Source organism: Halyomorpha halys, unplaced genomic scaffold (assembly GCF_000696795.3).
Source record: "Halyomorpha halys isolate HHAL.00 unplaced genomic scaffold, Hhal_1.1 Scaffold584.1, whole genome shotgun sequence".
NCBI classification, from domain to species: Eukaryota; Metazoa; Arthropoda; class Insecta; order Hemiptera; family Pentatomidae; genus Halyomorpha; species Halyomorpha halys.
This window is the reverse complement of record NW_027116544.1, coordinates 691,860-708,218: the sequence shown is the minus strand read 5'-3', so window position 1 is coordinate 708,218 and position 16,359 is coordinate 691,860. Positions and strand designations below refer to the sequence as shown.

At 28.9% G+C, this 16,359-nt stretch overlaps 1 protein-coding gene across 4 annotated transcripts in view; it reads left to right on the top strand.

The window, feature by feature from the left end:
• Window positions 1-16,359, top strand: part of Acsl (Acyl-CoA synthetase long-chain) — a 68,327-nt gene that overhangs the window by 42,614 nt on the left and 9,354 nt on the right. For all 4 annotated transcript variants that reach the window (XM_067053295.1, XM_067053296.1, XM_014426549.2 and 1 more), the window contains one exon: window positions 3,562-3,700. In XM_067053295.1, the coding sequence (XP_066909396.1) occupies window positions 3,562-3,700 (139 nt within the window). The remainder of the gene's footprint in view (window positions 1-3,561; window positions 3,701-16,359) is intronic.

Below are 16,359 nucleotides of genomic sequence, written 5' to 3'. Positions count from 1 at the left end.
TTTTTAATCTGGAACCAGTTTAAAATATAAAAAAATTTGAAATAGTCCTTATAGAGTAGCGGATTAAGACCATTGGGGTGCTCAAAGCGGATGCACATATCACTCCTAAGTGATAAAAATTTGGGTTCCTAAAAAAAAAAGTTTTGACTAAAATATATTTAACATTTTGTTTTTAGAACCGTTTAATTATTTTATGGCTATTTTGTAAAACCTTTAAAACTCATTATTACTGTTAAATGTAACAAGAGTTTAAAGTCACTTACAAAAATTCTGAAAAATCATGAAATCCTGTCTTAAGTATTTCTTTCTTCCTGAATCGCTGTGTTGTATTAACTGAGATTATTTATTATAAATACAATTTATAATAATAAATCTATGACTTTTTGACTCAACACCAAAGCATTGTTTTGGCTATTGATTACTCATAAAAATGTTATAATTTGAAAGCGTAGATTCATTTATACTTAAAATAGGAATTTACGGGCTCGTCGCGTATCCAAAATTAATTTTTTAAGTATTTTAATGGCTAATTTATTCCTCAGTTTGTTCTTACACGTAATTTCATAAAATTTAAATGTTGATTTAAAAATCTGAAATAGTCGTGATTATTTTATTTCGCTTTGTATTTAAAATCCTTAATTTTACCCAGTGACGCGTTTACGTATTAAACAATAATGTTGATACTTTTTTTATTTATTAATTATCTATTTTTTAAAACTAATATTTAGAGTTAGTTCATAAAACGCCATGTCGAAGATAGTTGAATGATATATAAATGTACTACTTTTTTCATATCATTTTTAGTTATTGAATATATTGTTTAAATTATGTAAAAATAAAGAATTATTTTTGTTCAACATATCTTTTCGCATTTAAACTCATACTCGCCCAGTAATTGGTACAAATATTAGTATCATTCCAATACACGGGATTCCCGGTGGCCAATAATTTTCAAATTTACGAACCGTATATTTTTGAGATCAATTGAGGTAAAAACAAAAGAAAACATCATATTATTTGTACACTTAGACAGAAATCGTAGAGCACTACGAACTAGGTAGTGTGGGTATCTTGCCAATAAAATATTACTCTCAGATCCCTTATTTTATATATTTCGTTCTTTTCGTATGTTGTAATATTTTTTGCGTTATTAGATGTATTTACATAAATGACGTAATTATTCATCCTCGTCATATTAAGGTCAAAAAGCTATTGGCATCCTCGTATTGCTTCATTCATCGAAGAGATAAAACGGTCCAAGTGTTCGGGCCGGTTCAAGGGACTATTCTTATCTCTTAATTACACAATTCCCAGAGTCCGAACCTTGTTCTGATGACATAAACTGAATGAGGAAAAAAAGGGGGGAAAATCCTGTCTTGGAGTAAGGACCTATTACATTTTACTACTATTGCATCTCGCTGTTTTGTAATGATTTTTTTTTCCTCCTTATTCTTCATGTATTTTTTTTAGGAACACTATAACTATTTCACGTATTTATCAGAACTTTACTTTTTTTATAATCTTGTTTGGCACAAATATAAAAATATTTAATACTTGCTTATGAATTACTAGTCACCGTTTACTTTAAATTTTTTTTTTATCTTTGATTTTTGTAATATTGGATACTTTGAGTTGTCAAGATTTCAAAAGTTTACTCCTCTACGTATGATGTACTTGAAATGTTGAGATTTATCACTTTAAAATTTTTCAATGCGTCAACAATATTTTTAATTTAAGATATTATATAAATGTCTTTTGTAATAAAGCTAAAAAATTCTTATTTATAGGATTGCGAAAAAGTTTAAACAATTTATTAAACATTCACGATCTAGTTATAATCTTATATGGTTATGTACTATTTATTAAATATCATGTAAATCTAAAGTATAGCAATATTTTGAAATAGTAATAGTTTAATACTTTACTAGTGATCAATCATTATCTTTACTTCATCATTTATTTCTTTAATCAATAAAATATCTAATTGTTGAATTATAGCAAATATTTTAATACTTTTAAAATGCTATTCTTCCCATTTAGTTATGTTGGATTAGAACCTGATAGATATAAATATAAATTGTACTTTATACTCCTTATTCTCTGCCAGTGTTGTGTCTGAATCTCTTACTAGTTGCTGCATATTTTTTGATTAAGTCTCCTGTATCTTAATCTCTTGTATATTTTGGATGTATTGTCAATATATTGAAAATGCTGTTTCAAATATATTACTATTTTATACAGGATGTCTTGAGTTGTTCTTTGTGATCAAACTTAACAAATCTTCTTGTGAAATATTTTCGGAAAATTGTGTTTTTGAAATTCTTTAACACTAAAAACCTGCTTAAACCACACTAAATTTTATTGTGGAATATTCCAAAAAGTTTTGGATTTTCTGTATCGTAACATTTTGTTGTGGTTTTTTTATATTACCGGATTTTTTATGGCTATTTCATTGACTGTTCAAAGATTATTTTTTTAATACAATTAAGTTGGTATTGAGTTAACGCAAATGGCTGCCAATTAGTTGTTATTGAAAAATATCATTATGTTGGTTTCTATGTTATACTACCAAATCTCTGAATTCAAGAATTGTTAGTTTATATTATAAATTTTTAATTTGTGATTCTCATTATGTTAAAGAAAAAAACTAACCACATTTTAATCCAATTGTTAAACAATTGCGTCATTTTAAAAGCCGAAATTAGCAGAATGGGTTGTGAAGTCTAAAAAAAAAATTCTAAATTTCACTTTTAAGTTTAAGTTAAACCTAAATTTTCCCACTTTATAAGTCACTTTGGAAAATGGTTAAAATAATTTAATTCTCAAATGATGCCATCTTACACTATTTGTTTTAGAAACTGAATTGTACGTAATAGTAGTGAGTAAAAAGAGTAGTAAGTAGCTGGAAAACATATAATTATAAATGAATTATTAGAATGAAGACATTTTTTTATTTGTTTAGGTATGTTCAGGATGCAAGATAATACTGTACTTAAATTTATATTTTATTAGCATGACCTGTTGTTGATTTCCTTATATATTTCTTGAGCATGGGCTATGTATTGTCATTATTTAATTTTATGAATTATGCCGATAAGATAATTTGCAAGAAAGCCATACAAAACAAGTTAAACAATTCTAAAAAAAAAATTTTTTTTATTATTCCGAAAGAAAACTGTATCTAATTTCTTATCATTTAAGTTTGCCATCCTCATTGTTTACCGAATGCAAATCAAGATCATTTAATAGACCGAATGATCCTTGGCGTAGCCGTGAATGGAATTTGGCAGCGGCACTACAATGAGGCTATTTTAAATTTTGTACAGCCAAGGTTAAATAGGTAACACCATTTATAGCTTTTCATCTCTCTCAAATGGTAATATGTACGTAGTAGATTTTTTTCTTACGAACCAATGTTAGTTTTTTCTAATACCTCTTGAATATCGTTCTTTACGAATTTGTTCATATTAGGCGTGCTCACGTAAAGAGTTTTTTTTTTTTTTTCTCTCTAAAGTTTTATGTTACAATATCTTGTTTATTTATTTCTATTGTTATTTTCAGAAAAATGGATAACGTCTGGGTGGATAGCGCCATCGGCGCGATTAAGGTAGTGTCATTCGTCTATGATGTCGTTACGTACCCTGTATACTTCGTACTGCAGAGGCCATGGCAGAAGAAGCAGTTGTCAAGAAGAGTTAAGGTAAATTTCTTTATAATAATTTAAAAAAAAAAAAAATCTTTTTACATAAAAGGCACATACGCCTCAAAAGAAAGTATAATGAAAAAGACATTCGTGTTCAGTAACTTAGTCGTAATTTTTGTCTTTTCACGGGTTTTAAACGGTTCCCAGAAGATATAGAAGGGAAAAAAGAAACTTCTAAGAAAACCGGGGTAACAGTAAAAAAGAAAATAAAAAGGCGTAGAAAAGGCCTGGATCGTATACCAAGAAATCGCAAGGTTGTCGCCCCGTTGCGTTTCGCGGAGAAACGGCATCCAATCAATACATCACGGTAGCGCCGTATCTTGCGATACCGCGCGTGATTCTTAGACTTACTCAATTTTTAAAAAAAAACTTTTACTGTGATTTGAATAAAATAAATAATCAGCTAAGTACCTAGAAAATTAATTTAGAGCCAAAAAGCTAAATGCCATTTTCAACTAACTAAAAATCACAATTATAGTTACTATTAATGATAGTGCATTTTTTAGCTGGTTCCCTATTTTAATTAACATTTTTTTATTCTAAATTATTAATTGTTTTCGTTCTTAGAACGTCATTGATGCCTAGCTTCAATTTATTAATGGATGAATTTAGATTTATTAAATCCATGCGACACAAATAATCACTCACGGGCACGATTTTTTTATTATTTTTGTAATGTTAACGTGTTTTATAATTCATAACAATATATTATATACAATATGGAAGGCCAGAGCTATATTTGTCTATGGGGTAGACCACTGTGAGCGTGGTGTTATAACCCCACTTAATGACGCTGTTATAATATCAAGGCGTCCAATGTCTCAAGATTACCTCCTTGGACCTTCTAAATTGAACTACGTATCCTTTGTTTGACCTCATGGCTCAGCTCTCTTGTATATTATCTATATATATATATATATATATTCCTACATTCAGCTCTGCTCTTTTGTTAGAATATTATATAAACAATTGACATTTTCTGAGATTCAGATTCTTCAAATCTATTTAAAATGGAATGTGGTATCTTTCCTGCTTGTGATATTAATAAAAATTACTTTTTTTGTTACACAACTGGGTTTAGAAACCATTTACTTTTATTATTTTACCTATAATTAATAAGCTGATTTTGAAGAAAAATCTCGTATAGTTTTTTCTAATCATATTTGATTACTAAAATTATGTAAATTTTATTGGTATTTTTTGGATAATAAAACCATTGTTTAAAAAATATTTTAGATATAAAATAAATGAAATCATCTATCATAGAAACCAGCAGATATTAGGGCACGTTTGGATAGTTATTGTTTTATAAATTTAATGTTAATTAAGAAAAAAGGTTAGTCAATATTTATTTGCATATTAATTTTTTTCAAATTTAAGCTATTAGCGACGTAGGTACGTTTGGGGTTAATGGAAACTTTGTATAAAACTGTTCATTCATTTGGTAAAGTGAGCTGAATTCATGGCATTACGAAGTAACTGATATAATTATAAACTGTGGAAGAGAAGAGACAGGTTACCTTATTTTATTAAATAAAAGAAAAATTTAAAAAAATATAACTATAGTTTTCCTCAATTACTATCGTTGTATTTTTTAAAGTAATTAATAGTAATTTTTAAAGTGTATTAAAAAAGTTCCAAATTGTTAGTTTGTGAAGACCCTAAAACTGAATAAATCGACGTTTTCCTAGTTGTTTTATTTACATATTAATTGAAAATTGATGGGATAAGTTAGAAAAATAGTTTTATTTTACATATTAATTGAAAATTGATGTAATAAGTAAGGAAAATATAAAATTATCAAAAGAATTTTAAATTTTCAAAATAAATTAATTAATGTTATATGAAGTTGTTTTTATAGCTCTCTCTCTCTCTCTCTCTATATATATATATATATATATATATATGTGTGTGTGTGTAATAATACATATATGTAGTATTTATTTCTTATTGTACACCAATTTAAGGAAAATTAAATCACAACTACCACATATAAACTTAATATAATTTTGGTAGTGGTTCATTTATTCCTTGGTACCTCATTTATGGATTTGTGAAGTATTGAAATCTTACTTCGAATAAAAAAAAAAAAAATGTTAAGGCTATAGTTACTCTCTATCTCGAGGAACAGATTGAATGGACAGTGTTGTTTCTTACGGTGACCGGAACCAGACCACGCCACCGCGACCCCATTTCGTGTAGATTATGTCAGGCGGAAGAAATGTCTCGAAACTGGAACGCCGTCTCGACGTGGAATCTTCTACGTCCTTGGCAATGCCGTCCTCCACAACTCATCATCTCGAACCTTCTAAATGTATACGTCATTTTCATTTTCCTTCAAGGATCAACTTGAGTACCATGATATGAAATGTATCATTATGGTCACAATGATTGTTAAGATTATCGAATCTGAACTCTCATCATATATTTCGCTCCTAAGTGAAGAAGAAAAAATCTACTTCATTAGGGGTATTATAGTTTTAATCTTCGGTATGTGACAGCCTTCTTTGGCCTGTGGGTATTTAAAATTTTATGAAGTCATTAAAAGTTTTAGTTAATTTGTTTATTTTATTCTTTGAATATCGAAATCCACAATTAATATGTATAATTTTGTTATATTATTAGGATTTAGTAGCATTAATTAATTTATATTAATAATTCATCTTTTTCATTTTTCTAAAAACCCTTAAATCGTATTGATTAATCTCTATATCAAATCAGATTTTAGTTTTGAATAATTTTCTTATCAATATTTAGTTTCTTAATGTTAAAAACATTTCATTGTTTTAATATTTGTATTATATATTTAAATACGATACCCTCAATAGAAAAGCTACTACAATAGTTTCAAGATTTTTTATGACAATAATTATTCCAACTGAATGGCAGAAGTAGATATTCTCTTTTAAAAAAAAAAATAATAATTTTTTTTTATAGTTACTTCTCTTTATTTCAAATAAGATCGGGCAGTTTTGGCTTTTCCCAATAGAATCTGATATTTCTACCATCAATTAACACAATTTTAATCCTTTTTTTTCCCTCTCAACTTTTATTCTTTAAAGGATCAAAATTGTGTTAATTGATAATAAACTAAACCACTCTTAAACAATCATATATAAAAAATAATTAATTTGATATTTCTATTTTTCGTTTTTGTTATTTATAAAGTTCTTTAATATTTTGTATTTATATATTGTTTGTTATTGCTACAATGCGAGCTGTTTATTTTATTTATTTTGAAAAAATAAAAAATACTTTAAAGGAAGATTTTTTAAAAATATAATTTAAGCCCTCTCAGATTATTTTAATGAGGGCAAGACTTAGATGATATTAAAGAACATTTAATTGTTCATTGACATGCTGAGTTTAATTAAAATCGTTTGTACCGATTTGTAGAAAATCTAATAAATATGAAAAATCTATTCTTCAGTGGCACTTTGAAGAATATATTTGTCGGTCGATTTTATCGATAAAGCTGTCACATCCTAGGCACATACCTGCCTTAAATATGTAATTCCGATTTCGTATAACTTTTAAATTTTGAGCTATGCTGTTCACACACATACTATCTTGCAATTTTGAGCTATTTGAACTCATCGGACCTCAAAACGGGTACTTTCGTCGAAAACTTGATTTCGAAATTTTTCACGATCGCAATACTTTCGAAATACTTTCATTAGAAAATGAAGTGTGATGAGAACAGAATCACACCACTTTTGTTTTGAACGGCTCGTATGTTGAATTGTTATTTGTGAAGTATAAATATTTATATATATTTTTTATGTATGTTAATAACGTGTTTGGAAAGGGAAAGTCCGTGCGCTTTGCGGCCTGGGCCAGTTTATATTTATTTCTTGGCGGTCCCGAGAAACGAATCTTAACACTTTACCACCTTGGTTAGTAGACGTTTATTACGGTTAGTACTTCAAAGCTGCCAGTGGTTATGAAAAATGACCACAAGTTTCACTTACCGGACTAGTTCTACCAATGTATAGAAACCTTTCTAAAAAATAAGTTATAAGATCTAGTATCGGATATATAAAATAAAAATAATATATGAACATAATTAATTATATTATAACAATATTACTATAAAATAATTTAATAGTTACACTAAATTTAATGGTATATTCAAGAATATTTAATTACATTCCAAATTAATCTATACTGGCTGCTACTATCGTTGGCTATGTAACCTAAAAGGTGCAATCAAGGTATTATGAAATGACATTATTAATAGAGGAGTCCATTGAATTACTCATAAAAGAATTTATACCATGCCATATTGATTTAAGTCTTTTAAAAAATCTGCTACTCCTTACCATTTCTACTGGCCTTTAAGTTAAGGCTAAATTTTATTATTTTTAGTTTTTAGCAAATTTTATATTAGATTTTAAAGTAAAATCGACGGGAGAACCGTGTTTGCAATATGATTATCAATAATAATACATTTGCGCCTGGTGACCTAAAAGTATTGGATTATTATATATTATGTTCTCAAATTTGGACCAAATCAGGCGTTTTCGGAATATAGTTGCGTCACAAAAAATACGCTTTTATATGCCTAAGCGAAAGTAGTTGACATAACCTCATAAATCGATTATGTGATCAATTAGATATCAACCTGCACGATCCCTGGAAATTTCATAAAAAATCGATAAGCGGTTCAAGCCAAGGGCCCGATCACAAATATGACTACAAACAGGGACGGAACTTAATTGGTTACTTCATGTCTAAAATATTAACTGTGAGTGCTAATTTTCGATTCCGGTATATATTTTTTTTTTTTTTAATTTCTACAAGAAAACTAAGCTTCCCTACCGTCGGTAGCTAGGAAGTAAAAAAAACGTGTAAATATCCAACACAAACAAAAGCTCTTAGTTGACTAATATTTTTTAGAATTGAATTTAGTAGTTCCCATCAATTTAAACATTTTACAAATTTTAAAATAATACAAAACTTAATTATGTTCAGATTGTGTCTAAGTTATAATTTGTTGAAGAATAAAACTTTTTTTTGTATACACATAAATAAATATATATATATTGTCTCTGTCATAAAATATTGTTTTGATATTCCCAATTACCTGTTATCCAGAAAGCAGACCAGTACGTGATTTTCATTTGTTTCGTTTGCTGTTGATTTCTTTTCCGGTTTACTTCATTGATTTATCTTGACACGACTACTACTAAAGTAGTCCTTGATTAGCAATGTACTTAAGATAACTGTTTACTTATGGTATAGTTAAGTTCAGAAGATATTTTTTTGTATATTATCGAAGTAGAGCAAGGTCTTACTCACGAGTTTGCTCCTAATGTAATGGACATTTGATAACCAATGGACTCTTTTCTTTTTAAAATTTTCATCTTCCCTTTTTTTGGATACCCAGGATTTCCAAAATTAGTGAACCGTTTTGTGTTAGGCAAAAGGTTTATGCTGTGTACAGCTTAAGTACAGTTCTAAGAAAGTTTGAAATATACATAAAATAAACCTAGTCAAACAGAGTTCATATAAAATAAAATTTTTACTATTGATTGTTTTACTGTGTATATGAACAGTAAAAATATATGTTGAGTTCTCGCCCTGTAATTTTTATTATTATTTATTATTTTATCGTTCATGCTGGCAATGATACAAAAATTAATAATTACTGACAACGTGTGATTTACAAAAATGATCTAAGTTTTCCTTGAACAATACTTGAAAAACTTTACTAAATAAATAAATACAGATGTTCTTATAAACCTAATACCTCTATAAGATAAATAATTAGTTTTTTTTTTTGTATAAATTTTATTTATTTTTTTTTAATCATTAGTCTATTTTTTTACATTTATTAAAAAAATCTCAGTTTATAAAAGATTTAACTCTCCGTGTTTTTGAATTTATATTTTATTATTACTTTTTAATATCAAGAACATTGCCTTTTAGGGAGCGCTAGAAAAATAAAAGGACTTAACCGTCTTTATTTGATTAAACTTTATTATGTTATGCAGCTAAGGTCAATGAAAACTAGACCATCACTGTTATACGTAAAATCAAAATCAACGGTAGCGTTATACATAAAGAAAAAATGCTATGAAATTTTTAAAAAAAATAACATATTAAACAGTTTCAGGGGACAATGCGTGAACATTCGTGTTTTCATTTAGGGAGGAAGAATTTCAAATTACGAAATATCTACTACTCATTTCATTGTGAAGCAATTCTTCCTTCGTGCCGTATTAAAATATAGAGGTTATAATTATTATAATATAAAGGTATTCCAAAAACAAAAATGTCATTTTCTTTTTGAGTGCGTGCTCTCTTGGGTTTTGATTGTAATCCATGTACGAGACAAGTGGTTTCATGATAAAATTTATTCTATCTCGTTAGCTCTCTTGAAGCAATTTTAATCTTTTCTTTAAAGTTCAGTTTTTTTTTAATTCTAACTCTGTACAATGTCTTTTAATAATTTAATCTTCGCCCTCTTAACATTTTTTATTGTAGTGATGCCTCTTACGGATCTAATCTTTGTAAATTAGATTTTTTAACATGGCACTATCGGGATAGTTTATTTTATCGGGAACAATTAAAATTTTGATAATTGACAATATTTTTTTCCCATAGTGATAATAACGATCCATTTCATTAAAATTTATATTTTATCTAGCGGAGACATCAGTTAATGTGGCCTAATTGGAGTTGTAGGGTCAGCGAACAGGCCAAGAGGTCCTCCGTGCCCTTGATACGTTACGTACGCTTCCACTTCCCCCGGACGTGATGTGATGGGGATTCTCCACTACAAAATATTTTTTTATTCTTCTAATCTAACTATTAAAGCAACTCCTAGAATCTCAATACTATCGTTGCAGAGTGTGATCAAATCCATTTCTATTTATAAATATAATATTATGTAATCACTTCTTATATTAATTTACTTATGCGAATTGTGGTGACCAACTGAAGAAAGGAGACGTATGATTTTTCCGTAGAATCTCTGGTCCGAAAAATGTTTTCTATAGTTTTTATTAAAAAATAATAATACAAGCTGCTACAATCTAGGAGGACAAGTATTAGCGTTCTAAGTATTCATTTATACCATATATACACACTAATATAAATAAAACAATAATACTGGAAGATTATTGATTGACCGTGTGTATAGATGAATGGAATATGGTCCGGGTGCGGTAAAAAAAAAACTCAGATAGTAGATAATTATACTATTTTATTGAGCCAACGTTTCGTCCCACGTTGCAGGGCTTCGTCAGGGCTAAAAAAGATACAAACAATAATAGTATCAAAATAAAATATAAATAAATATATAACAAGTATATCTTTTTAAAAAAAAGAATTAAATCTGAATAAATTAATAAATATATCGGACACACATTCACATCCATATACAATATTTACATTACGTCGAAGGAACTTTGAACCGAGTTTTGTCACTCTCATGTGGAAGGCAAAGATGCGCTTCCACCCGTTATTGATATTATAAAGATCCGCATCACGGTTATTGAATACGAAGCTGACCAGGGTGACTATTCCGACAGCCAGATCAGAAAAGGTTTCAATGCTGCTGCTGTTTCAGCCTTCGAGGAAGATTATAGGAATGGTTGGTCCAAAAACTGGTGGGTCCAAGGGAGAATTTTGACAGTTAATCAACGCGAAATTATGGTTGTACTCATACGAAATCGAAGAGGCCCCGTGGCCAAAGGGTTGAAAAACTCCATAAAATAATTTTACAAAATGTTAAATTTATGGGATCTTTCGATGAATCTATAATTTTTTTTTATTTAGAAGGCCAAAAATTCAAATTAAGGCTCACGAGATTTATAAATTAAATTAAGTTGATGTCGTTGAAATAACGTGTTCGTTTAGTACTCCGCTGATTTACTGAGTGGTTCCCACAAGTATGGTTTTATTCACTGTAAAAAACACAGATTGTAATAACCCATATTTTTCATGTTCATTAAACCATATAAAATACAAAATAATATTTATAATATAAAATGTTGAGTCTCATTTCTGAAATTGAGTGAAGAACTGTATTCGTCTTTCGTTCTCTTTCTTTTTTTTGTTTCTCTTTTAGTTTCCTTTCAAGCTCCCTCTGTAAATACTGAATAACTCTGTGTGTTAAAAAGTTGTATCGCATCTACTATAATATTACTGTGAAATATTGCATAACTCTTTCTTGTAGTAATATAGTTCATTAAAATTAAAACTGACTATCATTTTAAATTCTAAACATTAAATAAATTTAAAAATAAAATGTTTTTGTTTTCCCCTCGCAGAAGCTAATAGCAAAGTATTGATCTAAAGCAATGATGATGTCGAAGTAGAGTAATTTTAAACCTTCTGAGGCACTCGGCCAAAGCAGAACTATGTCAATCTTCGTAGTTCACCAATTCGTCTTGTGATTGCATTAGTAGAGTAGTGTGGAGGAATGGTAGATAGAAGTAATAGTGGCTCATATAATTTTATCAATTTAAGTCCCCTGTATCGTATTCTATATTTTTTTAAATCTCTCTATATTTGTCTCTCTTTTTTTCTTCCGTCTGTTCGTATATATTTTTTTGCTATGATGAAGATCTACCTATATTGTGAGCTGAATCGTCGGTAAAGAACAACAAGCTCCTGTTATTAGTGTTTTTTAGAGGGGGAAAGGTAAAAAAATCGTGTTAAGGTAGTGTTGTCTACTGAAAATCCCCCTCATAACCATATAACTAGGGTTTTTCCTTAGTAGGGAATGGCTGATAATAAATTTGTAATTACTGTAGCTCCTCATAATGATTTTAAATTTTTTTAAAAGAGTTAATTAAAGTTTTTAATTTAGTTAAAAAAGGAAATTAATTTATAACCAGTACATCGTGATAAAAAAAAAAAAAAATCTGTTGAATATAAAATTATTTATACCTCCAAAAAAAAAATAGTTAAGATCTCAAAATTCTTAATTAATCATATAAAAAATATAGTTATCTGTTTTTTCACGGACATCAGCCGTCTATTTTTAGAACTAAATTAACGATTTTTTTTCCTTATTTTTTATTATAAAAAAAAGTTTTCCTCTTTTGTGTTTTTTTATTGGAATCGTGAGAATCTAGTTACATAATTACAGTCTTGATTTGATCATTTATTTAATACGCGTATTTGATCTAGATTCAATTGGTACCACGTGTGATTTGAGTGTGCAGTGTGGCATGATGGCTGTAATAATAATTAAGTATTAATTCATATTGCTTATTTGTTATCTTCTGTTAATGGCACTTTTGTCCTTTATTAATCTTACAATTGTCCAATAATATTCATATTTATTCATTCCTTATCCAATTCTATTGTTTCTTTGAATCAATATAGTCCGCTACAGCCTTTGTATTACCGATTTCAATTTTATATTTCGGTGGAATTACGTAGAAAAGTGTTATGATTCTTACCAATGCGTCCTAGAAACTGAGAAAACAGTATTTTATATAATTTTAACAGTTATTATATACCATTCTATTTGTTTGTTTTTTTCGCACAGAATAAGAACAAAACAATTTTTTTAAAGGAAAACTTAAGTCAAATGTTTAAAGCGTTCTTGTTAACCCTTACGAGTTTTCAAAGATGTACAAAAAAAATACAAATTTCGTCTATTATAAAATATAACTTTTTATTTCGTTATTTTATCTTGTTTTTTCTTCCATCGATTCACCGTAAACAAGTACCCAAGAAACATTCCTCATTCGTGCCTAAATTTTCTTTTAAAACACTCAGATTCTTTCCCCCCACCGCCCTAAAAACATCATCACTTTTAAAATTATATTTACTATTATTTATTATTATTTCATTTCTTTGTTAGTAGCATTTTTGGTACTTTATTATCTGTACTATATTCAATTATTGATTTATAAGATTATTAAAAGTTGATAATATTCAACCGTAATAGATCCATTTTATAATAGAAAGAGTAATTTATTAAAAGAAAAATATATCATAAAATATGTCAAGTCCTTCAGGAACGTCTTAAGTGTAATTTATTATTATTAAAACATACCATACAATTAAATAAATATGCTCATTACGAGCTATATGACTTGTGATGAAATCACCCTCCTCAATAACACAATTGAAAAGATAACAAACTTGTTATTTTTAGAAACCAATTTTCGCGAGTTGGATTTGTTTAAGTTCTTTTTCGCTTATTTATGTTAAATATAGGACTCCTTGTTGGTGTACCTGCGACTAAAACGGGGTTGTTATCAGGGTATTTTATAACTTCTTTATGTAACTACTGTTAAATTCGCACACATGTTGTATTGTTGCCATTGTCGTGATTAAAATTATTTCATGGTTTTGGGAAACAAATTATAAAATTATAGAGGTCACTTATTATGTTACCTAATATAAATTATTCAGAAGGAGAGTTTGAATTATTATATTTTTGACGTTAGAAGGATAATGATAACTTTGTCTCAAATTTCTGTAGTAATCAACTTTTTGCAATTCTCTAAATGTTTTATATTAACATTTGTCCATAATGGATTGTTGTAGTACGTACGCTGTATTTTTTTTTTTATCTTGAAAAATAGAAACAAAAAGATTCTAAAAGAGCGTACATTTTCTTTGAGGAAGAAATGAAGTAAGAAGTTCGATTTATTTCCTCTAAAACCGGTTTCTTAGGATGTTCGAGAAAAAAATATCTTTTCTTGGAGTCAGTTTCCTCCATCTTCTTTTATTAGCAATTTGTGCGGCTGAAAATATCTAACAACTTTTATAAAAAAAATAAAAGGTATTATTCATTCTGAATTCCTGACTATTTTTTATATATATACTTACTACACTACCTATTATCAAGTCCTTTCTGTTAGATGAGAAAGGAAAAACAATTTTTTACATGTCAATTTTGTCAGGCATTAGATGAACTGGACAAGGATTGAACTAAAGGACAAGATTATTGAAAATGTTTTCATGGAACTTTAATGATTTAGAAGATACTATCACGTAAGTCTACGTGGAAAATTTCTGATTTCATCATTGGATGATTCAATGACATTAGCACGTGTTGAAGGACATAAGTAATTCCACCATACTTCGTGATATTTTGCAGGTCCTGGCTCTTACTGATTCAGGGAGTGGATCCAAAGGGTAACTTTCTTTCGGGAAAGAGTAACATGATCTGCCATAAATTGTGAAGACATTGTTACAAATCTATTACCCCTAACCAGAACTAATTAAAATCTATTTTTATAAACAATGTCATTAATTGGTTTCATATACTCATTCACAATGATCGATCATTTTCTCACGTTGTGATCCTAGACTAATAAATGGTGATTGATTATTCTTACTTATTTGTTTATTTTTAATCCAGCCATTGTTTTATATGTTTTGCTTATTGGTGATTTTGAGAGGGTCAATTTCTCCCTTCTCTCCACTCCTGTCCCTTCCATTAGTATATACGTCTTAAGAATTAGTAATTTTGAAAAGGTATCGATGAAATTTTGACAACTTAGACAGTCCCAACATCTGTCTTTAAATAGAATACTTCTGATTTCATCATTCGATCATTTAATGACCATGTACCCGTGTTGAAGGACTTCTGCGTATATTACGTGCTATTCTGCTGTTTTTTCTACTTACCAGCAAAAATTAATAAAAATTCGTCAGGCAGATTTTAAATATCTGACTAATAGCATAAGAATACTTTTTCATGTTATCATTATTTAAATTACCTTAAATTATCCTATTCCTAGTAAACCCAATAACGTTAATATACTTTTATATTCGTCGTCTCATAATTTTTCCTTAAACTGTTAGCTGAAATCATTTCTTAGTATCGATCAACGAGGAAAAAACTTTATAACTCCATTGTATGGGTAAACAACGACTTTAAGGTGGTCCTTTGCATGGGCTGGTTATAGGGGAGTGTTGAGCATCCACACAGCGATTCCCCAACTTTTTAGCCAAGATACACTTGTTGAGCTAAGCAAAGTTCGCGGCACCCTCTTCGAGATAGAACAAATTGCGGCACAGTTATTCTTAAAGCTGTTAAATATGTTGAGAAAGAAGAAAACTTTATTTATAGTATAATATTTGTAATGGATAACCTTTAATTAGTACTTATAATACATCAAATATTTTTCAATTGAGGCCCTCGGTGTTGAACATGGTAATTGAAATTTTATACCATATACCAGGAGATAATGCTGTTTCCATTATTAAAAATAAATATTGCAAGGTAATATTTCGAGGGGAAAAAATATATAGTGAATTTTAATAACAATGTAAGAATTTCACAAGAATTCCACGCCACCTACTTTCTCTCTGAAAAGTAAATAGACACTAGAGCTTGGCTGTGACGTCACATGCCAGAGGAGGGCACTGACTCACCCGCGATCAGACCATCTATGACGTCACTACCTCCTACTACCGGTTCCTCACCTGATTTTCGCCACTCCCCCTCTACCCCTTTCACCGACCCGGTGGCGTGATCATATTCTGAGGCGCAGTATTTTCTAGACAGTTTAGAAGAGCCGGTTTTCCATCTTCACATTTGTAATCTAAAATGTAAAAACAAAATAAAAACTGTGGCATACTGGAAGATTATTGATTGACCGTGTGTAAAGATGAAAGGAATATGGTCCGGGTGCGGTCAAAAAAGAACAAAAAAATAGTAATGGAAGATTATT